The sequence below is a fragment of the Acomys minous genome (genome assembly GCF_964271855.1).
Source record: "Acomys minous genome assembly, chromosome: 12".
Classification (NCBI taxonomy): Eukaryota; Metazoa; Chordata; class Mammalia; order Rodentia; family Muridae; genus Acomys; species Acomys minous.
The window spans coordinates 95,302,933-95,329,192 of NC_140493.1; the positions used below are offsets into that span (position 1 = coordinate 95,302,933).

General features: G+C 47.9%; 1 protein-coding gene across 2 annotated transcripts in view; it reads left to right on the forward strand.

Moving 5' to 3' along the window:
- The first annotated feature begins 2,683 nt into the window (after positions 1-2,683).
- Positions 2,684-26,260, forward strand: part of NMT1 (N-myristoyltransferase 1) — a 32,194-nt gene continuing 8,617 nt past the window's right edge. Inside the window, exons 1-6 of one of the 2 annotated variants that reach the window (XM_084748067.1) lie at positions 2,684-2,842; positions 14,701-14,809; positions 16,932-17,076; positions 22,098-22,216; positions 24,758-24,849; positions 26,123-26,239. In XM_084748067.1, the coding sequence (XP_084604193.1) occupies positions 2,712-2,842; positions 14,701-14,809; positions 16,932-17,076; positions 22,098-22,216; positions 24,758-24,849; positions 26,123-26,239 (713 nt within the window). In that variant the 5' untranslated portion in view covers positions 2,684-2,711. Of the gene's footprint in view, positions 2,843-9,446; positions 9,530-14,700; positions 14,810-16,931; positions 17,077-22,097; positions 22,217-24,757; positions 24,850-26,122; positions 26,240-26,260 lie in introns of those variants that run through there. The other variant, XM_084748068.1, reaches the window with a different exon arrangement.

The following is a 26,260-nucleotide window of genomic DNA, read 5'->3' on the forward strand; positions in this document are numbered from 1 at the left end:
TCAAACTAGTGGTCCTGGCTTACCCTCGACATCTTTAAAAGATTACATTTTTATTATTTTTAATTATATGTGTGCCTGTGTATCTGTGTGTGGGTTTGTGCCCATGTAGGTTGGTACTCACAGAGGCCAGAAAAGTACTATGGAATTCAAGGTGGCCTCAACCTTCCTACATTCCTCTTGCCTCTGCCTTCAGGGCTAGGACTACAGGCATGTGCTATCATACCCCGCAAAGCAAAACGCTGTACTTAAGCTGTGGACTCTAAGAATGACAGGGCCCACAGGACCCTACATCTTCCTTGACCCTATTGCATGTTTGTGTAGAAACCAACAGCGCAAGACTAGGAATTAGAATAATAAATATAAGTTCTCAAGCTCTTCAATTGAACATCACTGAGTCCTGGGACAAGTACGGTTTTCCTCAGGTCCCCTCCCCTGTCCACTCTACAAGAGCATCTAAGTTAAAGGGGACAATAGGAAAGTTAACCTCCAGATGGTGAGATGGCTCAATGTGTCAAGGTGCAAGCTTGCACACATAGAGAAATAAATGTGATGTGCTAGACATAGTAGTGCAGGGAACCCAGGGCCTCACATGTGCTAGGCACGCTGTCTACCATTGTGCCCTGATGTCAGTATGGTAGCATGTTAAAGTGGCACATGCATGTTATCCCAACACTCAGGCAGGCAGAGGCAGGTGGATCTCTTGAGTTCAAGGTCAACCTGGCCTACAAAGGGAATCCAGGACAGCCAAGGCTATACAGAGAGACCCTGCCTGGGGGTGGGGGTGAGGGTGGGGGTGAGGGGTGAGTAGTCTTGGTCCTGAAAAGATGAGTATAGGTGACCCCTGAGCCTAAGCAGACAGGCCTGACCACTTCCCAAAACCAAACAGAAATGACCGAACATTGTTTGCATCTTTAGGGTCTAGTTACTTGTCTGGGTCTGCTACTAATGTAACAGAAGTCGGCTACATTTAGCTAGGTGCTGGATCTTGTTGTCTGGGAGTCAGAGTGGAACTGTTTCTTCCCTTGTTCAGTTTTGCAAAGGCAATGACCTTTTCCCTTTTTGGCGGTGTAGTTCTCTGAATGTAAGAACCAGTCTTCTCAGGCGCAGGCCTTTAATCCCAGCACTCGGGAGGCAGAGGCAGGCGGATCGCTGTGAGTTCAAGGCCAGCCTAGTCTACAAAGGGAGTCCAGGACCGCCAAGACTACACAGAGAGACCCTGGCTCAAAAATTAAACCAAAAGAAAAAAAGAACCAGTCTTCTCCCACCACCCACCATACTCAACACAGATAGGAAATCTCTAAGCCTTGTCTTCGGGCTTTCTTCTCAGGATTGTGACTAGCTTAGTCACAGGACAGAAACCAAAAGGACTGAAGCATTTGGGCAATTTTCCGATAGAGGCTGAGATTATCTTCCTATAACTGATTTTCCTGTGACCATTGTGATGGTAAAGAACTAAAGGGGGCACAGAGTAGGTAAATCCAGATTTCCATGCAGATTTTGCCGCCTACAGGCAATGTACCAACATTTCTGGAACAGTCTTTTCATCTGTGAAAGAGGAATAATAATAACATGCACATTCTAGGCTTGTTAAACTTAGAAGAAGATATGTACCCCAGAGCCTGGTGTGTAAGTGCTCATTAAAGAGTTGTGATGGGAGGGTAGGGGAGCTCATGAGGCCTCAACCCTAGGCTAAGAACTACCGACAATTAAGGGATGCTAAAAATGGGGGAAGAAATTATCCTCCTCAGGGATAATCAGCCTGAAATCAGCCCTGAAATCATATATATACAACATTACGCGGGCATTATGTGTACTTAGAAATTTAGGAGTGGACGCATGCATGCACACCCACACGCCTATGTAACAACAATTAAAGAAAAAGAGGCCATGAATTTTAGAGCAAGGTGGAGGCTATATGGTAGGGGTTAGAAAGAGGAATGGGGAAATGATGTAATTATAATCTTAAAAAAAAAAAAGGACTTGCGGTGGAAGCTTTTAGTGGGGGGGGGGCGGGGTCAAAGGGACAATGTGAAGAAGAGCTCTGTGCAAAACTAGAAACGGTAAGCCTCGGTTCCAAGCAATCGACTTCTAGCTCAGCAGGGTTTGTGTTCCCCACACCTCAATCCACCGCCTCTTGGTTTTAGGCTTCCAAAGACCCAGGTCTACCTAAAGGCCTGAGTGGGGACATCGATCGGCCCAGAGCAAACTTGGCTTCCGGTATGAAAGCCCTCTCCAAGGAGCGTTTGTGCTCCTGAAGAATTGCAGCCATGGACCTCAGTGTCTTTGACTTACCCAGGAATGGTAACGGTCCTTAACGGTAGCCGATAACGGCTCACCTGTGGCCCGGTGACTACCAAAGGGTACGCTGCAAGCCTTGGATTTTGCAGCCTTCACTCCCGAAATCCTAATTCAACATAGAACTGCAACTCCCAGAATGCCCTGCGACCACCCTGTAAGGCTTGTAGCTCTCTTCGCCGCAGATCTTGGCAGAACCTAGCGGCTTCCGGAATTGCCGCCCACCCCTACCAAGGCCCCGTCCCTTCATGATTTCTGGGTTTTGTAGTTCACTTCGGTACAGTTTATTGAGCAGTCTCCCTTAGTGTCAGATTTCTTCACAAAAACTACAAAACCCAGAATACAGCGCATATTTCCCCTGTCCAATAGGAGCCCTCCATGTAGCGGGGCGCGGAGCCCGGCTCTCGCAACCCAAGATGGCGGATGAGAGTGAGACAGCAGTGAAGCTGCCGGCACCTTCGCTGCCACTGATGATGGAAGGGAACGGAAACGGCCATGAGCACTGCAGCGATTGCGAGAACGAGGAGGACAACAGCTACAACCGAGGGTAATGAGATCCTCGTAGACCAATTCCTGTCCGGTCTCCCACAACCTGGGTATCTGGGGTGCGGGGAAGTCACCGGGAGCTTAGTTTAACCCCACCCACATGTTCTTATTGGCTAAGTCATTGAGATCCTGCCTAGCGATTGGTTTCTGCTTTTGTCATTTACCAGGGTGGGTGCTCAGCTATTAAGGGTCGGAGACATGCAATACTTTCATTATATAAAAGTTCTGTGTAGTGTACCACACGTGTGCTTCAGGCACGATGGGGAGAGGGAAGGAACATTTTGAACGGTGGGTTTCATTAGTGCAACGCACAGCAATCTAGAAACTTCAGTTCAGAGGGAACGTTACATATAAAAGGTGTATGAACAACGTGACTAGCAATAAACGAATAATAAAACATGCCGTTGTAGTTCACGGTCATTGAGGAAAAGTCACCAGGCTACACAAGCCATGTATATAATTATGTTGTAAAGTGTCATTGGCAGAGAATTCCAAAATACAAACTCGCCCTACGAATCCTGCCTTAGTAGGGAAGTGATAACGTTTTGGTTGATTCAGTGTCTGTTGCCTCAGATAATCCGTGGATATCATTAGAGTCGGTTTTATTGTACCTTTACTTTGTTAGTTTAGTGAAGTGGCTCAAAGCTTCGACCCAAGGATGTTGCCTCTTGTAAAACACGTGATATTTGTGGGATAACAGCTAGGTCTCGTCCTTTAGGGTCTCCCTGGGATTTTTTTGTTTGTTCTGTTTTGGTTTTTGAGACATTCTCTCTGTGTAGCTCTGACTAGCCCGGGACATGCCATGTAGAACAGGTTAACCCCAAATTTGGGGTGATTCTCTTGCCTCTGCCTCCCAGGTATAGGGATTACGGTTATAGGCCACCGTGCAGGTCAGGGTCTTACTATAAGTAACTGCTGCCCTTTGTTACTGGAGAAGAAGAAATGGGCCAGATATTTGAGTATTGTTGTTGTTGTTTTTCTAAATCAGTACATCTGTAAGCCAGTCACAGTGAATAATGTATTTTTGTTCACATTATTTCCTGGTGCTAACTGCCTCAGAGCTATCTATTTGTATGTATGTATGTATACATTTGTATTTGTGTGTGTGTGTGTAAAGAGACTTGTGGGTGTGTAATTATCCGAGTGTGTGTTAGTCTGATTTTTACAGCCAGGTGTTGTTATAGCCAGCTTGTCATTAGCTCTAGCCGGCAGCTCTTAGCGTCCTCCTTACCACGGTTAAGGCTGAGATAAAGGTAGAAGGTCATAACCTTTGGCCACACACTTGTTTATTCTTCTTAGAGGTGGTTGAGCAAAGGATTAAATGATTAGTAATCTGCCTGTTGTGAGTTTTGGGTTTAAGAAAGATCTAGTTTCTTATTTAAGCAGCGTGAAAATAAAATCACAGGAATGTGGCTGAAAAGGAAGCTTGCCAAATTTGATTTTTATGAGTATGATCTGTTGACAGAACTCACAGCAGATGAAAGGTAACAGCCTTATTTAAGGCAGCAGCTAGTCCCACGAAGAGGAAGTAGGAGCCGGAAGAGGGAGCGGACTGGCCCCTTGAGAAAAAAACTCCCTATCAGCTGAGAGTGCTGCCTGCGAAAGTCACTTCAGAAGTGGAAGTGTGGCCTTTCCTTTGTTCATTCTGCAATCGCTCTCTTTTTGTCTGTGACAGTGTCAATCGTTTGGTTTTTGTTTTTTTAAATAGGTTTTGCGCTCTGAAAAACTGTAGTTTGCAAAACTTTGCCATGACTCTGGGTATTACTCAGCCGTCCAGCAGTGCTGACCAGGTTGCAGGCCCTGATGTTCAGTCCCAACCATGAAAACCGAGAAAATCCTGTTTGCCAGGAAGTTCTTTGTTTTAGTTGTGGTTCCACAGAGTGATAGCTCCCCTTACCCCAAATCTTTGCGAGTGTTGGGGGGTGGGGGAGTGGAGTTCTACTACACGTACGGATTGACCAAGCAGTCTGTGAAAATGATTTAGTTTTCCTTTAACTAACAAAGCAAAGTGTTTTGGAAAGAGATAGTGCTTGGGAAAGGTATGAATTTTGGAGCCATTCAAATCTGCTTTGAGCAGGGTGTGGTGGCACAAGTCCCATCCCCCGCCCCACCCCCCACCTATCTGCCTCCAGTGTCTCTGTAGCCTTGACTGTCCTACAGCTCAATCTGTATACCAGGTTGGCCTTGAACTCACAAAAACCCAACTGCCTCTGCCTCCCAGGTGCTAAGATTAAAGGTTTGCTCTGCTGCCTTGGAGTGAAGCAATCCTTTAATCCCAGTGCTGGGAGGCGTATGCCACCACACGCGGCTTTTTTTTTTTTTGTAAACGGAGATCTGCCTGCCTCTGCTGTGCTATGCCCAGCAGGAAGTTTTCTTTATCTACAGTTGTTTATGAGATAAGAGCTACATTCTAATCTCTCATCTCTTCTTATTTCTCTTTTTTTGTTTTGTTTTTCAAGACAGGGTCTCTCAGTGTTATCTTGACCTTCCTGACTCACTTTGTAGACCAGGCTGGCCTCGAACTCACAGCGATCCGCCTGCCTCTGCCTCCCGAGTGCTGGGATTAAAGGAGTGCGCCACCACGCCCGGCCTTATTTCTCTTACCTTCCCCTAGCTTTACCCAATTTGCCTTCCATTAATTTTACAAACTGAATTTTTGTAGCTTTTCTATAGCAATAAGTAGAATGTTTGGTGATTTATTGGGTGTGTTTAGGGCTTTTAAAGTGCATTAGAGAACGGGTTATGTCCTGGAGATAGATGCTTGGTGCTTAGTTGTGGTGTTAGTGAGTGAGCTGGGTACTGTGGCTCACACCTGTAATCCCAGCACTTGGGAGGCAGAGGCAGGTGGATTGCTGTGAGTTAGAGGTCAGCCTGGTCTACAAAGTGAGTCCAGGACAGCCAAGGCTACACAGAGAAACCCTGTCTTGAAAAGCAAAAACAAAATTATTGTCTTACGTGTGTGTGTGTGTGTGTGTGTGTGTGTGTGTAGCGGTCAGAAGGGTTTGGGGGCTCAGTTGTCTCCTGCCTGGTTAAGGCAGGGGTCTTTTGTTGTTTCCGCCTTGCTCTGTTTAGTAGGTTAACCTGCACCGGGCTCTCAGGCTTCCAGGTGATTCTCATATCTCTGCCTTGAGTCTCGTCACAGGAGCACAAAGATCACAGGTGCGGCCCACCTGCAGCCTTCCTTTCTTCATAAGTTCTGAGGCTGGCACGTGGGTTGGCAGGCTTGCATGGCAAGCGCTGTTACCGCCAACCTTCTTTTTTGTTTGTTTTTGGTTGAGACAGGGTTTCTCCGTGTAATGTCTCTGGCTGTTCTGGACTTGCTACGGAGACCAGGCTGACCTCGAATTCACAGAGATCCACCTGTCTCTTGCCTCTCGTGTGCTAGGATTAAAGGCATGAATCACCATGGCCCAGCTAGTCTGTCTATCTGTCTTTTTCTTGTTTTCCAAAACTGGGTTTCTCTGTGTAGCCTTGGCTGTCCTGGACTCTCTTTGCAGACCAGGCTGGCCTCGAACTCACAGAGATCCACCTGCCTCTGCCTCCCTCCCTGAGTTCTGGGATTACAGGTGTGTGCTAGCTACCAGGTCCCGCTTAGTTTTCTTTCCTCTATGGCTCAGGACCTAGGGCTTGTGTTGCCTACAGTGGCCTTGGGCTCTCTTGTATCAGCACTCAGGATGTGTCCACAGGCCAGTCTCTGCTCTCTGATGGCTCCAGCTGTGTCAGGCTGACAGTCACATGTAAGTAGGACAGAGGTCAATTCTGCAAAGCTTTCCCCACTTGCTTTCTCCTTCCTTTTGTCTCAGTGGCTGTATTCATGCTGTCTGTTGGGTTATAACTGCATCTAGCACTTGGGAAGAAAAAAAAATGTAGGCACTTTCTTCATTTTTTTTTTCTTCAGTTTTTGGTTTTTCAAAACTAGATCAAAGCAGAAATGAAGAGAACTCTCATCCCTGATATCAAATTCTAATTATGTTTGCTAATTAAATGGCAATTAAAAAGGAAACTAATCAAGAGCTGCTTCAAAGAGAAGAAACTGGAGAGCAAAAGAAATTCAAAGCAAATGAAGCCTATTTCAGGGAGACCGCTGGCCGAGGCAGACTGGTTTTGCTGATCTCCCACATTGTTGAACTAATATGCTCACTCCAAAATTCATCAGCTTTGCCAAGCTGCCAGTTAACCCTCTCTTTCCAAAGCTCAGAGATTAGGGCTTTTATGGAATTGCTTCTGTAGCTTTTTCTCTTTAATTTTTAAAAAATCTGAGATCTTTTTGCTTTGTTTTGTTTTTCGAGACAGGGTTTCTCTGTGTAGCCTTGGCTGTCTTGGACTCGGTTTGTAGAACTCACAAAGACCCGCCTGCTTCTCCCTCCCGGGTACTGGGATTAAAGGTGTATGCCACTATGCCCGGCCTGAAATTGTCACTAAGGAAAAAAAAATCTTTATTTATGCCTGCTCAGTGGTGCACGCCTTTAATTCCAGCACTCAGGTAGGCAGAGGCAGGCGATCATTGTGAGTTCGAGGCCAGCCTGGTCTACAAGGCGAGTCCCGGACAGCCAAGGCTACACAGAGAAACCCTGTCTTGAAAACCCAAGACCAAACAAAACTTGGTTTATTAATTTACTTATTTGTGTGTATGTTGTGTGACTGTTTTATGTGTGCGTCACAAGCTTGTGGAGCTCAGAAGACAACGCATGGGAGTCACTGGACCATGTGGGCCCAGGGGAATCAAACTCAGAGGGTCAGCCTTGGCGACAAGCACCTCAGTCCACTTTATCTCACCTGCACCTCCATTCTTTTTTGTTTGTTTTGTTGAGACAGGGTCCAAGGCTGTCGTCTTCAGGTTCGTGGTGATCCTCCTGCCTCAGCCTCCCAAGAGCTGGAATTACAGGCATGAGCCACAACGTCTAGTTCAGCAAAATCTACTCTTTAAGCCCCTTTCTGCTTCCTCAGAGAAGGTGTCCTTGTGATTGCTCCCTTAAAACACAGCAAGTATAGCGTTCTCTGTATTGAGCCCCTAAAATCAACCACTGACACACATGCCTTGCCAGGAGCGGTACTTGCTTTACAGCTTGTTCAGTGCTGCTGGCTGAGGAGCAGCTGGAGGGTGACCGTGGATGAGTGCCTGCTGTTCCTGTGTGTGTGCTAAACCCTCCCGTGCTCTCTCCTTTCACTCAGGAAGACCAGTTCTGCTTTTGTTGTGACCTAACCCTGGTCCTCTAACGGCCTGGATGTGTTTTTCTCAGGGCTTGCCGTCTGTATCCTGACTCTTCCCCCGTGTGTGTGTGTGTGTGTGTGTGTGTGTGTGTGTTGGTGCTGTTGTTCAGACCAGGACCTTACATGATAGACACAACCACTGAGCAGTGTCCCAGCTCCCGCGTCCTGTAGCAGCAGGCGTCCTCCCGCTGCTTCTCCTCAGCAGCCTGTGGATTTTCTCAGGCGAGGGAGTTCGTTGGCAGTGGAGCTGGCCGGCCCTTTAGCCTCTCATCAGCAGCCCTGGATCGTCTTGCGTGGATATAAGTGAAGTAGTAAGCCACAGCTCCCAGTTCAGAAGCTCTACCCTACCTACCCCACACAGGGTCTCTCTGTGTCTTCCTGGGTGTCCTGGACCTCGCTTTGTAGACCAGGCTGGCCTTGAACTCACAGAGATCCGATTGCCTCTGCCTCCCGAGTGCTGGGATTAAAGGCGTGCGCCACCACACCCAGCCCCAAAGGACATCTTAAAGGAAGTAGATTCTCCCCATTCCACCATGTGGATTCTGCGTTCAAACTCAGTTGTCAGGCTTAGCAGCAGGCATTTTACCTGCTGAGCATCTATGCCCTGCAGTCTAACTAATTGGTGGGGCTCTATGGAGTTTGTGATGCGGTGCCAGTGATCCAGCAGCCACAGCAGTACAGAGATTATGCACCTGGTTTACTCCTGAGTAGCCTTCTAAATATTCCTGTGTTCGTCTGTCTCTGTCGTCTGTGGGTACTAGGAGGATTGCTGGTGACAACCCCTAAGAGTAACTTCATTTGCAGAAGGCCCTCCTGATGTTGAAATTAGAACTAGAGGTCAGGATTTGTTTTGGTACCTTTCATTGGAAAACTTAAATTATAGTCCCAAGAGTTAGTTTCTCGCTTTTAGAAACAGAGAGAATGGGGCCTGGAGTCGAGGCTCAGCCATCGAAAGCTCGTCCTGCTCTCCCGGCAGACCTGAGTTTGGGGCCAGCATGCACGTCCAAAGGCTCCTAACTGCTCCTTACTCCAGCCCCCAGGGAACCCGAAGCCTGCTGGTCCCCAAGGTCACCCACCGGCACACATACACATGAGGTTAAAACATTAAAGCTGGGTATGTCTTATAGGCCTTAATCCCAGCACTTGGGAGGCAGAGGCAGGCAGATGGCTGTGAGTTTCAGGCCAGCCTGGTCTACATAGTAAGTTCCAGGACAGCCAGGTCTATATAGTGAAACCCTGTGTCAAAAATATAGAAAGAAAGAAAGAAAAGAAAGCTGAGTGCTCTAGTACACAAGAGGCTGGCTGAAGCTGGGCGTGGTGGCACACGCCTTTAATCCCAGCACTCAAGAGGCAGAGGTGGGTGGGTATCTGAATTCAAGGGCAGCCTGGTCTACACAGAGAAACCCTGTCTCAAAAAACCAAACAAACACAAGAGGCTGCCTGGTATAGAAGAATCTTGAATTCAAGGTTAGCCATGGTGAGTCCCATCGCAAACAAAAGAAGTGACCAAGAGTTACAGATTTTACCTTCTGAACTTTGTTCTCATAAACCTGTAGTCTGGGTTGCAGACAGCACCATTTGAATAGTGCCAAGGTGCTCTCTGCTTTGACCTCAGGAGCAGGGCATGGCCTAAGGAGGGCAGTGGCCAGGAGGAAGGAGGTTGGTCACTGAAAATGCCAGCCAGGCACAGAGGTGCACAGCAGTTCCCTGCTTTCTCAGAATGGCGGCACAGCTGTCCTCGGGAACAGAAGGAGAGATGCTTCACTGACCTCTTTTGGGCTGTAGCTTTTCTGAGTTTTTATTTTAGTCCATTGTGCCTAGAAAGCATCAGGCAAGCATAAAACTGTTGAGCTGCTAGCTGTGTGTGCAGTGTAGTAGAAGGGGCTGTGGAAAACAGCTGTGTGATGTGGCCCCATGCGCAAACATTTTTAAGATCATTGGGAGACAAAGAAAGAAACCCATCATTTTATGTAAATACTTCTATGTATATAATTTTTAGGAGATTATAATTTTAAAGCAGATGTCAGTGAGAGTTGGAGGAGTTGGAGGATGCCTGTCAGAATAGAACATGGCTTGTCCTCCACAGACAGCACAGACCGACCTGGAACTCTCTGTCTTCCTGCCGTGGCGGCCCTAGTGCTGGCACTCTAGGCGTGTGCCGCCATGCCTGCCTCTCCTCGCTATCTCTAGCACCTGCTCTTGTACACTAAAGCTTTGTCCTTGGGCCTGGTGGGAGAAGACACTTAATAATAATGTGGTTTTAGGAGCTTCCTAGGCACCTCCTTATAGGGCAGTGGCTCGCCACCTGTGGGTCGCGTATCAGATACCCTGCATATCAGAAACTTACATTACAGCTCGTAACAGCAGCACAGTAATAGTTATGAAGTAACAATGAAATGATTTGCTGGTTGGGGTCATCACAACATGAGGAAGTGTCTTAAAAGGTTGCAGCATTAAGAAGGTTGGGAACCACTGCACTGAGGGGAGGAGACGGTAGCGTGAGAGAGAGAGGGCCCCACGAGTGGCGTGTGCCTCGGTCCTCATTGGCTAGTTAGTGACCAGGTTGCCTCCTGGGGTTTTCTGCAAGCAGCAGGTTAAGGCCGATTGCTGGGAGATCCCTCCCGAGGCTGGAGGTTCTGTGTCTGCTCCCCCACGATAGCAGGTTTTAGTTGCCAGGCACACACATCCGAGCATGTGTCGTCCTGTCAGAAGGAGAGGAGGCCTGCGCTGTGGGCCGGCCGAGTTGTTGGGAAGTTGTGTGCTCTTTCTGCTTATCTGTCAGCTTGCCCTTCCCTCCCGCCCACACACAGCTGGCACTGTTCTATTTCCGAGACAGAGGCTCAGTTACCATCTCCTCCTCCTGCCCTGAGTTGGTTGGTACAAGAGCATCCATAAGATTTCTGGTTTGAATTTAAAATGTAGGGCCTTCATTTAAAAATGACATTTCTGACTGGGTGTCGTGGCGTGCGCCTGTAATCCGAGGACTCGGGAGGTAGAGGCGGGGATCTCTGTGAGTTCAAGCCCAGCCTGGTCTACAGAGTGAGTCCAGGACAGCTGGGGGTGTTAACACAGAGAAACCCTGTCTTGAAAAACCAAAAATAAATAAACAAATAAAATCACATTTCTGTGGGGTGTGGTGGTGCACGCCTTTAAATCTAGCACTCAGGAGGCATAGGCAGGCAGATCTCCTGAGTTGGCCAGCTTGTCTACGCAGGGAGTTCCAGAGATAGCTAGTACTGCACAGCGAGACGCCGTTTTCATTTTGTTTTAAAGATATTTCTAGTTGACTGTGGTGGCTCATACTTATAATCCTAGGACTCCAGTGGCTAAAGCAGGAGGATGCCCGTGAGTAAAATGCGCTGGCTGCAGTGTAAGACCCTAGCTCTGTGTGTAGGTCAGAGGACAACGTTGTAGAGCTGGTTCTCCTGCCTCCACCTGACTCTGGGGTGGCTTCAGTGCCAGGCTTGCACTCAGGGACTTTGCCTTGCTCGGCCGTCTCTGAAGATGACATTTCCCTGCCCTGGATCTGTCATTCTTGCAATCTATCCTATACTTGCTAGGTTAGTTATTGATACTTTTTCCTCCCCGAGACAGGGTCTCTCTGTGTAGCCCTGGCTGTCCTGGGCTAACAGCACTTGCTGCCCTGCAGAGGACTCGGGTTCAGTTCCCAGCACCTATATATTGGTTCAAACCATCCATAACTCCAGTTCCCGGGTGTCTGACACCCTCTTCTGCCTTCTACAGGCGCCAGGCACATACGGGGTGCACTTAAGCATGCAGATAGAACACTTATACACACAGAATAAATAAACCTTAAAACAGACCATGAGCAGTCTTTGCGTGTGAACACCCATCTCAGTCCCCATCGTAGACACTCCTTGCCTCACAAGGGCAGATTTCACCCTACTCCCTGCTCTGTGTCTTGGGCTGAGAGGACCAAGGTCAGCTCTGGTTTGCTGTAATGAGTGTGTGCCCTGGCCAATTTCTGGCTTGTACTTCTAGAGGTTTCCGTACTGAATCCTGACCCACCCCTGGAATATTGAACCAGGGTCCTGGCCTCAAAATGCCTGGGTTCAAGCAGTGTGGCCTCATCCTCCTCAGCAGTGGACTGTACTGCCTTGCTCAGCAGGCTTGAGTCACCAAGTTCCTGGGAGGCAGAGACAGGAAGACCATTAAGTTTGCGGCCCTCTTGGTCTACAGAGTGAATTCCAAGCCAGCAAGCACTACACAGTGAAACTGTCAAAAGAAAGAAAGAAAGACGGTCGGTCAGTCTACTGTCGCAGGCCTCTTCAGAAGACACTGAGTGCACCGTCACACCCACAACCCCTTTCTGTGGGAAGATCAGACTGTACTTGTTTTGGGTTTGGTGGTGAGTTGGTTTGTTTTGTCTCAAGACGAAGTCTCTCTCTGTAGGCCAGATTGGCCTTCAATTCAAAGAAATCCTCTCGCCTCTACCTCCCAAGTGCTAGGACAAAGGGTATGTGCTACCATGCCTGGCTTTATGTGTTAATTTTATAATTCATTCTGCTGAGGTATTGAGCCACGGCTATGAGAATGCATGAAGTTGCCTTGCTCTTATTGACAACAGCCCTAGAGCCCAGTACCATTCGAGGCAACTGCACTAACATCCGTAAGAGACAAGCCTGGCCGCCTGGAGAGTGCAGCTGCCAGGGGGACTGCAAGCCTTCCAGGTCTCATGAGTAGAGCAGTCACTAGGTGCACTTAGGTTCAGACCTGGTGACCATGTGCTCGTCCAAGTTCGAGAGCTGCTAGCCTTACTCTGGCTCCTTGGTTTCATAATCCTTTTACAGGCTCCTGAATCCCCAGGGGGTAAATCTGAAGAGTCTACATAGAAGGTGCTGGCAGTCTATGTCTGCCAGATCCATCTCCACGCTCCCTTTCCTCCAGTGCTGGGGATAGTCTGGAGCATGCTAGGCAAGCACTCTGACCCTGAGCTACAGCCGCAGCCCAAGAAATGGAAGTGTGTGATAGCAGATTGTTTTCTTTTCTCTTCATGTATGTATATGTACTGCCATTGATCGCATCTTATCAGTTGCTATACGGTGCTATTAATATTCAAATAACCAGAAAGCACTTTGAAGTCCTTAAATACTTTTTTCTTTTTTAAATTAAAAAAAAATTTTCAACAGTGTCCATTGAGCCGGGCGTGGTGGCGCACACCTTTAGTCCCAGCACTCGGGAGGCAGAGGCAGGTGGATCGCTGTGAGTTCGAGGCCAGCCTGGACTACAAAGTGAGCCCAGGACAGTCAAGGCTACACAGAGAAACCTTGTCTCAAAACACAAAAAAACCAAAAACAAACAAACAAAAAACAGTGTCCATTGCAGCTCAGGCTAGCCTAGAACATTCTGTGTTGTCTTCCACACTGGCCTGGAACTCAGGAGCTGCCATGCACCATGTCTTTAACTCACAGAGGCCTACCTGCGTCTTGCCTCTGCCTCCTGCACCACAGGTCTATTTCTGTTGTCTCCACCTCAGCAGACACTTGCCTGATCTAATTTTGACATTTTAATGTAGCTAGGAAGCTGTTTTTGTCATGTCTCGTTGAGGGAAAGCTGTGTAAGGATGTTCCCTTACTGCTTCCACGCACTGTTTTCACGCTGTGGCAAGAGACTGTTGTGGCTGGATTTCCTAGTTCTGGGTTTGCCCTCAGTGAGCACACAGTCCTATCCCTGATTTCCAGCTCAGGCACTTCTCCTCGATGGCCGTCTCAGGCGTGGGCTGCAGTAATGTGGAACTGTGCTCTCTTTCATCCCGCTCTCTCTGTCACACTGTCTGTCTAGTTGGAGAACCCAGCAAACAGTACACTTGGAGAGGTGAGGGCAAAGGGTCAATCCCGAAACACTGCTCCTGTCTTCTGGCTGTCCTTCTCAACGTAGGGCCCTAAGGAAATGGTGGTACCAACATAGAGTGGAGAGATACCATTGTCTTCAGTGCGGCCTGGCAGTCTAAAGAAATAAGTACTTAGCCGCTCTCCTCCCAAAAAAAGGGGTTGTGGTGGCTTGTAATTATCATTCCAGCTCCCAAAAGGCTGAGGCAGGAGGATTGCCATAAGTTCAAGGTCAGCCCAAGATATATACTGAGTACCAAACCAGAGATCCTATCTTGTGGGGGGTGGGGAGAAGAAAGGACTGGGGATGTGGCTCAGTTGGTAGAATGCTTGCTTTGTATGTGAGAAGCTCTGGGTTTGAGCCCCATAAACCAGGTGGGTGGAACACTGCCTGTAATCTCAGCATGTGCAAGGTGGACCCAGGAGGATCAAAATTGTTGGAGTCGGCCTTTGCTGATTGAGACCCTGTCTCAGTGAAAACATGAATGAGTGAGTGAGTGAGTGAGTGAGTGTTGAATGCAAGAGCAGAAAGGCCCTTTGAAATAAGTAGGGCATGCCTTGCACAGTGCCTCCTCTCTGAGGAGCTAAGGGACGGGAGTGGAGAGGGGAGTTGTGCTTGCAAGTGTCCTCCGGACGCCCCTTCTGGGAGCTGGATTCTCTAGTCTGCTTCTCAAGCCAACAGGCTTGACTAAGAAAGGTCTGCTCTACAGAAAAGCCTTTTGTCAGAGTAGTTGAAAGCATTTGGTTTTTGTTGTTGTTTCTTTTTTGAGCCTCCATCAGTGTTTACTTTGTCTTGTAGTGGCTTGAGTCCAGCCAATGACACCGGAGCCAAAAAGAAGAAAAAGAAACAAAAGAAGAAGAAAGACAAAAGCAATGACACAGAGTCAACCCAGGATCAGCCTGTGAAGGTAACAAAGACACTGATTTTTTTTCTTAATATGGATTTATTTGTTATATAGACAGTGTTTTGCCTGCATGTACTCCTGCAGGCCAGAAGAGGGCATCAGGTTATATTATAGATGGTTGTGAGCCACCATGTGGCTGCTGGGAATTGAACTCAGGACCTTCGGAGGAGCAGCCAGTGCTCTTAACATCTGAGCCATCTCTCCAGCCCTGGAGACTATTTTCTTTTCTTTTCTTTCTTTCTTTTTTTTTCAAAACAGGATTTCTCTGTGTAGCATTGACTATCCTGGACTCTTTGTAGACCAGGCTGGCCTCAAACTCACAGCTATCTGCCTGCCTCTGCCTCCCCAGTGCCGGGATTAAAGGCGTGCGCCACCACGCCCAGCCCTGATTATTTTTGTGTGTGTAGGTTTTTTGCTTGTATGTATGTCTGCACCACATGTGTGCAGTGTCTGGAGGCCACAAGAGAATGTTAGATCCCCGGGAACTTGGGTCGTAGACAGATGTAACCTGCTGTGAGGGTGGTAGAAATCAAACCTGGATCCTCTGGAAGAGCAGCCGGTGCCCTTAACTGCTGAGCCATCTCTCCAGCTGCCCCCTTCTTCTTCTTCTTTCTTTCTTTTTTTTTTTTTTTTTTTTTTTTTTTTTTTTTTTTTTAGAATTTATTTATTATGTATACAGTGCTCTGCCTACTTGTACACCTGCAGGCCAGAAGAGGGCATCAGGTCACATTATAGATGGTTGTGAGCCACCATGTGGTTGCTGGGAATTGAACTCAGGACCTCTGGAAGAAGAGTCAGTGCTCTTAACTGCTGAGCCATCTCTCCAGGCCCACCCCCCCCCTTTTTTTTTTTAAAGACAGTGTTTCATATCCAGGCCTCTCAGGTCCTGAGACTACAAAGTTACACCACTGTACCCAGCTACAGATTTTTTTCTTTGTATTTTCTATATTCTATATTGCTTGAAATTTTGCACTCTGCTCTATTACTTTTCACATAAACAACATGGGTTTGAGATGGGGGGGGAAGCTATAAGCCAATCCAAGTGTGGTGTGGTGCACCCTGGTAATCCTAGCAGAGGCAAGAAGGTCAGCTGCAAAGTTTGAGGTCATCCTGGTCTACATAGTGATTTCCAGGCCAGCCAGGGCTATATAGCGAGACCCTGTCTCAAAACAAAAAACCAAAATAAGTCTGGAGAGATGGCTCAGAGGTTAAGAGCACTGACTGCTCTTCCAGAGGTCCTGAGTTCAATTCCCAGCAACCACATGGTGGCTCACAACCAGCTAAATGTGATCTGACGCCCTCTTCTAGAGTGCAGGTGTACATGCAGGCAGAGCACTGTATACATAATGAATAACCAAATCTTAAAAATACAAAAAAAGCAAACAAAAACCCAAAGAACAAAACCAAAATCCCATAGGTAGGACCTGTTAGCTAAAATTCTCAGCTACACACACACACACACACACACACACACACACACACACACACACACACACACACACATCTCAGCTGCTCTTTTCTCCACCTTTTCTTATGTCAGTGCTGGAGATCAAACACAGGTCCTCATGCTGGGATGGCGAGCACTTTACCAACCGAGCTCTCCCTGTAGCTCTGAGCTCTTGTGTTTTTTGTTTTGTTTTGTTGTGACAGGGTTTCTCTGTGTAGTCTTGGCTGTCCTGGCCTCATTTTGTAGACCAGGCTGGCCTTGATCCACCTGTCTCGGCTTCTTTGAGTTCTGGGATCACAGGCGTGCGCCGCTGCACCCAGCTCTCTGTTTTTGTTTTTGGTTGTTTGGTTGGTTGGGTTGTTTTGGAGCCAAGGTTGGCTTCAAACTTCTAATCCTCCTGCCTCTACCTCCTGAGAACTAGGATTACAGATGTGCTCCCCTGTACCAAGCTAGCGCTTTTTTTTCTTTTGAGACAAGGTTTTACTATTTTGCTCTGGTTGGCCTGGAGCTCTCTGTAAACCAAGCTGGCTCACGGAGATGTGCCTGCCTCTGCCTCCTAGTGGTGCTAGGATTAAAGGCATGCTTTACTGCTCATGGCCCAGCCAACTCCTGAACTCCTAATGAATCACAAGTCTCGCTAACACAGTGGGCCTTGTCTTTCTCCAACTGTCTTCTCAGATGAACTCTTTGCCAGCAGAGAGGATCCAGGAAATACAGAAGGCCATTGAGCTGTTCTCAGTGGGCCAGGGCCCTGCCAAGACCATGGAGGAGGCCAGCAAGCGAAGCTACCAGTTCTGGGACACGCAGCCAGTCCCCAAACTGGGTATGTATTCTTTTCCCAGGTGAGAGCAAGAGTGTGCCTTTGCCACACCTCTGTGGGAGTTTTGTGAGAGAGGCTCTAGAGTTCTTTGGTAATTTGTTCTAGAGGATAGTCTTTAAAAGGAGCATATATAAGACTGTTGGTCAGAGACCTTCTCACTTCGCGGCAGCACACAGAACAAATGATGATTCTTTTTAGTTGTTCTTAAGTAAATCTACGGAGAACAATGCCTTAGCCATGGTGAGTGGGGATGTCTGCCCATGGGCCCATCTTCCCACTGAAATCACTGAAAGACTGCTTTGTTTATGTAGACAAATGTGAACTCAGGAATGGGAAGAGTCCTCAGACTCCTCCGCTCTCTCTCAGTTAGTACACGCTTAATAAATTCAGGCAACAGTAGGGCTCAACTCCCAGAGTGCTGTCTATGTTTCATCAGGTACCATTAAAAGCCATAGTGAAGCCTGCACCTGGAGGCAGAAACAGGTAGATTTCTGATTGAGGCTAGCCTGGTCTACAAGGGCTGTTTCAGTCTAGCTAGAGTTACATCATATAGTGAGACTCTATGTCAAAAAAAAAAAAAAAAAAAACTAAACTGAAAAATGCTGTGATAAACTTGTAAAGGGATTGGACAGACAGAAACCCCAAAAATATTCCAGAAAAGACTGCACATACCGGAGTTAGAGATGTCTGGTAGGCATGAAGCACAGCCGACCTGGCTGGCGAGCTCAGAGCTTCTAGTGGACAAAGGCTTTTTTGTTTAGTTTTGTTTAAAGAGTTATTTATTTTTTATTATTATGTATACAGTACTTTGCCTGCATGTACACCTACAGACCAGAAGAGGGCATCAGATCACATTATAAATGGTTGTGAGCCACCATGTGGTTGCTGGGAATTGAACTCAGGACCTCTAGAGAAACAGTCAGTGCTCTTAACCTCTGAGCCATCTCTCCAGCCTAGACAAAGGTTTTATGAGTGATTGGGTTTTGCTTCTTGGACCATTAGGGACCCAGTTCTTGTTTCATACGTATGCAGCTGAAGAAGTAAATTTGTGTTGTATTTTTATATTTTTAAAAAATATTTATTATTTTTATAGTATGTGTATGTGTGTGGATATATGCTTGTGAGTATAGACCCAGAGCAACAGGCAGTGAGCTGCCCAGTACAGTGCTGGCAACTGCGCTCTTAACTGCTGAGTGAGTGATCTCTCAGGCTTCAGGGTTGCTGTTCTTCTGCAGAAGCATTTGTGGACACTGTGGATTGGGAAGGCAGAGCCCAGTCAGGTGCCAGGAAGTAAAAGAACAGCTGTGTCCAACATCATTGGTCTGGGAATTCTACAGAGCACATGTTTCCTGTGTCATGCTGGGTTACCAGTTATAAAGAGAAAGTAGCCAGCTGTGGTAGCACACACCTTTAATTCCAGCATTCGGGCGGCAGAGGCATCGCTGAGTTTGAGGCCAACCTGGTCTACAGAGTGAGTTCTAGGAGAGCCAGGGCTGTTGGACAGAGAGATCTTGTCTCAAAACAACAACAAAGAACAAATTTTGCTGGACACAGGTGTCGTCCTGTAAGGATATTGTATATTTTATTCACCTGCTCTAGCTCCCAAATGAATGACACAGACTTACTAGACATACTACTTATTATTTATTAATAATAAGCGTTAGGCTCAGTGCTGGGCCGGTAGGATCCATTCTAACCATCTGAGCTCGTCTAGCTATTTCCCAGCCATATGCCCCAGGTTACGTGCCACGTTGGCCCTGCCTGGGCTATTCCTGATCCATCGGGTCAGTTCTTAGTTGCCATGCCCTTTCTCTCCCTCCTCTTCCTCCTCCTCCTGTCTCGGGGTCCCTACCCGAGACCCCAAGACTGGGAACAGAAGTTCGGCCTACTGTCCTCTCTCTCAGCTGTGGGTGGCCCAGCCTCTTTACTAGCCAGAGATAATCAGGGAGCAGAGTTTACACAACATTGATCGGTGTATGTGACAGGGCCAGATCTCGGGGCCCAGAACTAATTTATGTGGGGTTAGAGAAATGACTTAGTGGCTAAGAACACTTGTTCCCACAGAGGACCCAGGTTCAGGTCCCAGCACTATGTGGTGGCTGGCAACCATCCATAACTGCAGTTCCAGGGGATCTGACCCCTTCCACTGACCTCCATCAGCACGAGACACATTTGGTGGGTATGCATACATGCAGAAACACACATGGTGGGTATACATATGTGCAGACACACACATGATGGGTATGCCTACATGCAGACACACACATGGTGGGTATGCCTACATGCAGACACACACATGGTAGATATGCATACATGCAGACACACACATGGTAGATATGCATACATGCAGACACACACATGGTGGGCATGCATACATGCAGACACACACATGGTAGATATGCATACATGCAGACACACACATGGTGGGTATACATACGTGCAGACACACACATGATGGGTATGCCTACATGCAGACACACACATGGTGGGTATGCCTACATGCAGACACACACATGGTGGGTATGCATACATGCAGACACACACATGGTAGATATGCATACGTGCAGACACACACATGGTGGGTATGCCTACATGCAGACACACACATGGTGGGTATGCCTACATGCAGGCACACACATGGTAGATATACATACATGCAGGCACACACATGGTGGGTATGCATACATGCAGACACACACATGGTAGATATGCATACATGCAGGCACACACATGGTGGGTATGCATACATGCAGACACACACATGGTAGATATGCATACATGCAGGCACACACATGGTGGGTATGCATACATGCAGACACACACATGGTAGATATGCATACGTGCAGACACACACATGGTGGGTATGCATATGTGCAGGCACAACACTCATACACATAAAAGATAAATAAGTTCGTAATTTTTGTGCCAGTGCCTCTGTGTGTGTTAGATATATGTTTGCCTTCAGAGGATAGAAGAGGATGCCATACACCACGTCCCCTCGGACTGGCCCTACCGGTCGTTATGAGCCACCTGACGTGAGCGCTAGGCTCTGAGCTACAGTCCCTGGGAGAGCAGCAGTGTCTTAATCACTGAGCCATCTCCCACCACAAGTAACCTCGATCTGAGCTATGCAGTCTAAGGCAGAGTTCATTGATGTCTCATTGCATGTTGGCATGTGTAGTGCAGTGTGCCCATGTGTGCTCAGAGCCAAGCCTACAGTGAAGTCACATGACTGCCTGGAATACCTCAGATTTGGTACATGTTTAATTTTCAATTTGGTTTTGGAATGTGTGTTCAAAACTATTTACTATTGGACACCTCACAGTTTGACTTATATAAGCTCAGGTTATGAGTCCCAGTTTCCAAAGGTTTGGTCACACCAGTTACAAAGGTGTGACAGTTGTCACACACCCTGAATGAGCCTTCAGCCCTCTTCAGATCTTGTCACTCTGTCTAGCTGCTCTTCTTCCTTATCTTGTTGAGGGGAGCAGGAATTTCTCCCCTCAGCTTTACCTGTTTCTCTGAGGCTTGTAACCTGCTTGCCTTCCACCTTGTGTTGCTCTCGGCTTTTGGGGGCTGGGAGGGGCTGTCTACTGATCACAGCATCTCCCACACAGGAAGTAAGCAGCTGGAGGTTGCTTAAAAGTACTTGGAGGGCTTGAGCATCTGGTCCATACCTGTAAAACAGCACAGGGAAGCTGAGGCAGGAGGATTGCTGTGAGCAAAAGGCCAGCCTGGGCTACTTAGTATTCTCTTGTCTTGAAAAAACAGAATAAATTCATTTGCTGGGTGTGGTGGTGCATGCCTTTAATCCCAGCACTTGGGAGGCAGAGGCAAGCAGATCTCTGTGAGTTTGAGCCCAGCCTGGTCTACAAAGAGAGTCCAAGGCAGCCAGGGCTCTGTTACACAGAGACACTCTTTAAAAAAACAAAACAAAACAAAATTTATTTGGGCTGGAGAGATGGCTCAGAGGTTAAGAGCACTTTCTGTTCTTCCAAAGGTCCTGAGTTGAATTCCCAGCAACCACATGGTGGCTCACGGCCATCTATAATGAGATCTGGTGCCCTCTTCTGGCCTGTGTGCAGAATACTGTATAAATAATAAATAAATCTTTATTTAAAAAGAAAAAAGAACAAAACCTATTGAGAGAGAGAGCTTCTTTTAAAAAAGAGAGAGAGAGAGAGAGAGTTTCTTGGCTGCCTGGCTTTCCTCTCCAGCCCTGTCGGCTCGCTCCCCCCCCCCCTTTCACCGCAGCTCCCAAGCTCTTGCACAGAGGAAGGCTTGTGTCAGAGGGAGACTTCGCGGCAGCATCATGTAGAGAGAGGGGTGATTCAGCCCGAAGGCATCTGAAGGACTCAAAGCACTGAGGCCTCAACCTGGCACTTAGCTGGCCCACAAGGCTGGAGGCTGAGAGCCATCATCTGACTGCGGAGGGAGCCCAGAACATTGTTGTTGCAGCCTTGTGCAACCTTACACATCTCTTCAGGACATGTTCTGGGCTAGAACAGCCGCCACCCTACACCCACTGGGAGGCAGGAAGCCAGATGAGCTCTGGTGAACATTTGTCGTTCTGGAGCTGAAGGGAGAGTGAGAAGGATTTCCACAGATCAGCCACCTTGGATCTCAGATTATTTTGAAGTTTTGCTGTGCGTTGGTCCTCAACTAGGGACCACAGGTCACTGGAGAGACACTGCAGATGCCAAACATAGTGTCCTTGAGCTGCAGGGTTCCTGGGGACAGGAGAATTTTGTTCTGGTAAATTTTTTTTCCTGAGACGGGGTATTGTGTCGCTCTGAATGGTGTCAAGCTCACTGTGAGTGGGAAATGACCTTGAAGTTCTGGTCCTTCTGCGCCTCGTGAGTGCTGGGGTTAGAGGCACGCACCACCCTGCCCAGGTTATTTCGTGCTGGGAATCACACCCAGGGCTTTGCACAAGCAAGGCAGCCCTCCAGCGCGTGCTCTCAGTGAGCTTCCCCTCACCCGTGCTGCGGGCAGACGGTAGACTGGCTGTGCTCTTCTTCTAGGTGAGGTGGTCAACACCCATGGTCCAGTGGAGCCTGACAAGGACAACATTCGCCAGGAGCCCTACACCCTGCCTCAGGGCTTCACTTGGGATGCCTTGGACCTGGGAGACCGTGGTGTGGTGAGTAGGCCTGGCTCGCAGCTGGGACAAGACGCAGGAGATGAGCCACAGAGAGCCGAGCAGACCCCATCGGGTACATAACTGCAGCCAGCACGTCACGCCTGTAAGGCTCAAAGCTCCTTATTGTGGAGTCTTTTTTCTTTCTTTTGTTATTTGTTCCTTTGTTATTGTTTTTGCTTTTGCTTTATTTTTTTGAGGCAAGGTCTCTCTATTATGCAGCTTTTGCTGTCCTGGATCTCACTATGTAGACCAGACTGGCCTTAAATTCACAGAGACCATCTGCCTCTGCCTCCTGAGTGCTGGAATTAAAGGCCAACAGTGCCACTACCTGGCTTCTTTTTTTTTTTTTTTTTTTTTCCGAGACAGGGTTTCTCTGTGTAGCCTTGGCTGTCCTGGACCCGCTTTGTAGACCAGGCTGGCCTCGAACTCACAGTGATCCACCTGCCTCTGCCTCCCAAGTGCTGGGATTATAGGCGTGCACCACCACGACCGGCTCCTACCTGGCTTCTTGTCTGTGTGTTGTTTGACTTGTGATCTGGGCTGCTGAGGTGTCTCACCTTTCCTCAATGGCCACCCATTTATTTCTTCTTTCTTTCTTTCTTTTTTTATTTTATTTTATTTTATTTTATTTTTGGTTTTTTATTTTTATTTTTTGATTTTTTGAGATAGGGTTTCTCTGTGTAGCCTTGGCTGTCCTAGACTTGATTTGTAGACCAGGCTGGTTTCAAACTCACAGCGATCTGCCTGCCTCTGCCCCCCAAGTTCTGGGATTAAAGGTGTGTGCTGCTACACCCAGGTTTCTTTGTTTTATTTTTTTGAGACATGGTTTTCTCTGTGTAGCCATAGCTGTCCTGGAACATGGCTGGCCCCGAACTCACAGCAATCCACCTGCCTCTGTCTCCCTGAGTGCTGGGATTACAGGCGTGCACCATCACACCCAGCACCTTTTCTTTTTCTTTTCTTTTTTTCTTAATAATAGTCCAAGTCTTGTAAATGAACTCTGAACACTGAGCTACAACCCCAGCTAGCCACCTCTTTTTTATTATTACAGCCATTATTATTATTTAATGTGAGTGTATATGTGGGTATGTGAGAGTCTTTTGTTACTGTGATAAAACAAAAGCAATTTGGGCCACGTGTGCTGTTGTACACTTTTGATCCCAGGGGAGGCAGGTGATCTCTGTGAGTTTGATACCAGCCTGGTCTACAGAGTTCCAGAACAGCCAGGGCTACATTGAGAAACCCTGTCTCCATAAGGACTGATGAAAATGTGAATAGTTTCTCTCTCACACACACCCCCCCCCCCCCCCAGGACTTTAGTGATCCTCTCAGCTTAAACTCCCAAGGACTATTTTTATTTATTTATACAGTGTTCTGCTTGCATCCAGAAGAGGGCACCAGATCTCATTGTGGATGATTGTGAGCCATCATGTGGTTGCTGGGAATTGAACTCAGGACCTCTGGAAGAGCAGCCAATGCTCTTAACTGCTGAGCCATCTCTCCAGCCCCATCTCCCCAGGACTATTGACAGCTCTACCATACCTGCTTAGAAACACAGTTGTGCTTTAAACTTTTACTTGGGGGGGGTGGGGGGGTGGAAGGAAGGGAGACAAAGAGGGAGAGAACGTGTGCCAGAGCATCCTTGTGGAGGTCACAGGACATGTGAAGTCAGTCCCCTCCTACCCTTGTGTCAGTCCCAGGGATTGAACTCAGGTCATTAGACTTGTACTTGGGCTGGCTGATGGAGACCTGAGAAGGAAGAAAAAGATAAACATCTTTTGATCAAGATGGAAAAGGCCAAACATGCTTATTTGTTTTTTAAATATGGCAGTGAGGGGCTGGAGAGATGGTTCAGCGGTTAGGAGTTGGACCTTCTAGAGGACTGGGGTTCAATTTCCAGCACCCACACAGCAGCTCACAACTGCCATATGTAACTCCAGTTTCAGGGAAGCTGACACCCTCACACAGACATATGCAGGTAAAACGCCAATGTACATTAAAAAAAAAAAAACTTAAAGCCCGGCGTGGTGGCACACACCTGTGATCTTAGCACTCAGGAGGCAGAGGTTGGAGGATCTCTGTGAGTCTGAGGCCAGCCTGGTCTACAAAGTGAGTCCAGGACAGCCAAAGATACACAGAGAAACCTCTGTCTTGAAAACCCAAAACAAATGCACCCCCTCCCAGAAAAACCTAAAACCATAATTTAAAAAAGAATATTTTATATGGAAAAATATGGCAGTAGTGTTCTAGGAGTAAATAATTCCTTGGCCAGCACCCAAAACGCAAAATTATTTCTCTAAAGTGTGGTCATAGAGAAAACATCATCTGATGATCAGAGTAACCCAGTTAGAGCTCTAGACCCGGGTGTGTACTGGTGTGCGACTCTGCCCCCTAGTGGGTCCATTTTGTATTACAACCAGGGTACTTGTTCTAAAGACGCCTTGCCAGGCCTGGGATAAAACAGGTTTGTGAGACTTGCGGTGGTTCTGGTGGTTGGCCCCGCTTGGCAGGGCGCCTCAGGGGCTCCTCCTTTCTCTGCAGCTGAAGGAGCTGTACACTCTGCTGAATGAGAACTATGTGGAAGATGATGATAACATGTTCCGGTTTGATTACTCCCCCGAGTTCCTCTTGTGGTAAGTTGTGAGGGGTGTCTCTACTCTAGCATTATCTAACTTGTAAATAGTAGGAATTCCTTTCTCATGGTTCTGGAGTGTGCGTCACGGCCTGGCCTCCGTCCTCCAAGAGCTCCTCTCCTTGTAAGGGCAGAGCAGGTAGCAGGACCACACGGGCCCGAAGCTCGCACCTGCCCAGGAGCCAGCCTATGAGTGGCACGCTGCTGTGTGCTTGAGTTTGTGCGTCAATCGGTGCTTTGGACGGAAACTGTCCTTAAAATAGATTGGCTGGGGCTGGAGAGATGGCTCAGTGGTTAAGAGCACTGGCTACTCTCCCAGAAGTCCTGAGTTCAATTCCCAGCAACCACATGGTGGCTCACAACCATCTATACTGTGATCTAGTGCCCTCTTCTGGCCTATAGTGTGCATGCAGGCAGAGCACTGTATACATAATAATAAATACATCTTAAAGAAAACAAAAACAAAGACCCATAATTTAAAAAAAATAGATTGGCTGAGGGAGACATTCAGAGTCGGTCCCCAGAAGCAAAGATTGGGGAAAAGGGCAGATGAGACTATCTAGTTAGTGAGCATGCCTATCCTGGGTAAGCCATCTGCTAGCCTCGGCTACATGTGACATCTAAGAAGACAGCCGCACGAAGCTGAAGAGCAGTGGGGTCTCCCCAGTGCATGGGGAAAAGCAGGAAAACGAGGGCGGCTGAGAGGCAGAGGGCAGAGCCCAGGGCCCCACAGTTACTTCCTACGCCCTCTGCATAGAAGTCCTCTAGTTTAAGCCCTGAGATGACATAAAGACATGGCGGCACAGGCATGTAACCCTGGCCATCAGGAGGTGGAGACGGCAGCTCTCTGGGGGACCGAGGCCAGCTGAGGCTGCACAGTGAGAACCTGGCAGAGGGCCTGACTAAACGGCAGACGAAGGACGGTCAGAAGCTTGAGGCCAGCTTAGGGTACACACAGAACTTTCTGTCAAAAACAGAACAGAACAAAAACAAATAAAGGCTGGGGTGTAACTTAGTACCAAAGGAAGTGCCTAGAATGCATGCGCAAGACTGGCCACAGTCTCCAGCATGACAGAGTAAAAGGTACTTGTGGGAAATGCCCGTGGCCTGATTCTGTTGGTATCAAGGAATTTTGGTCCTAAAGAGGGTTAGTGTCAGGTCAAAAACGAACCCGGCCCTGGAGGCTGCCCAGCTCTCCAGGCTGCTGCGGGCAGTACCCCAGCTCCAGGCTGCTGCGGGCAGTACCACAGCTCCTGTCGGTGCCTCTGTTGCAGGGCTCTCCGGCCACCTGGCTGGTTACCACAGTGGCACTGCGGCGTTCGAGTGGTCTCAAGTCGGAAGCTGGTTGGGTTCATTAGTGCCATCCCAGCAAACATCCATATCTATGACACGTAAGCATCTGCCCTTGTTGC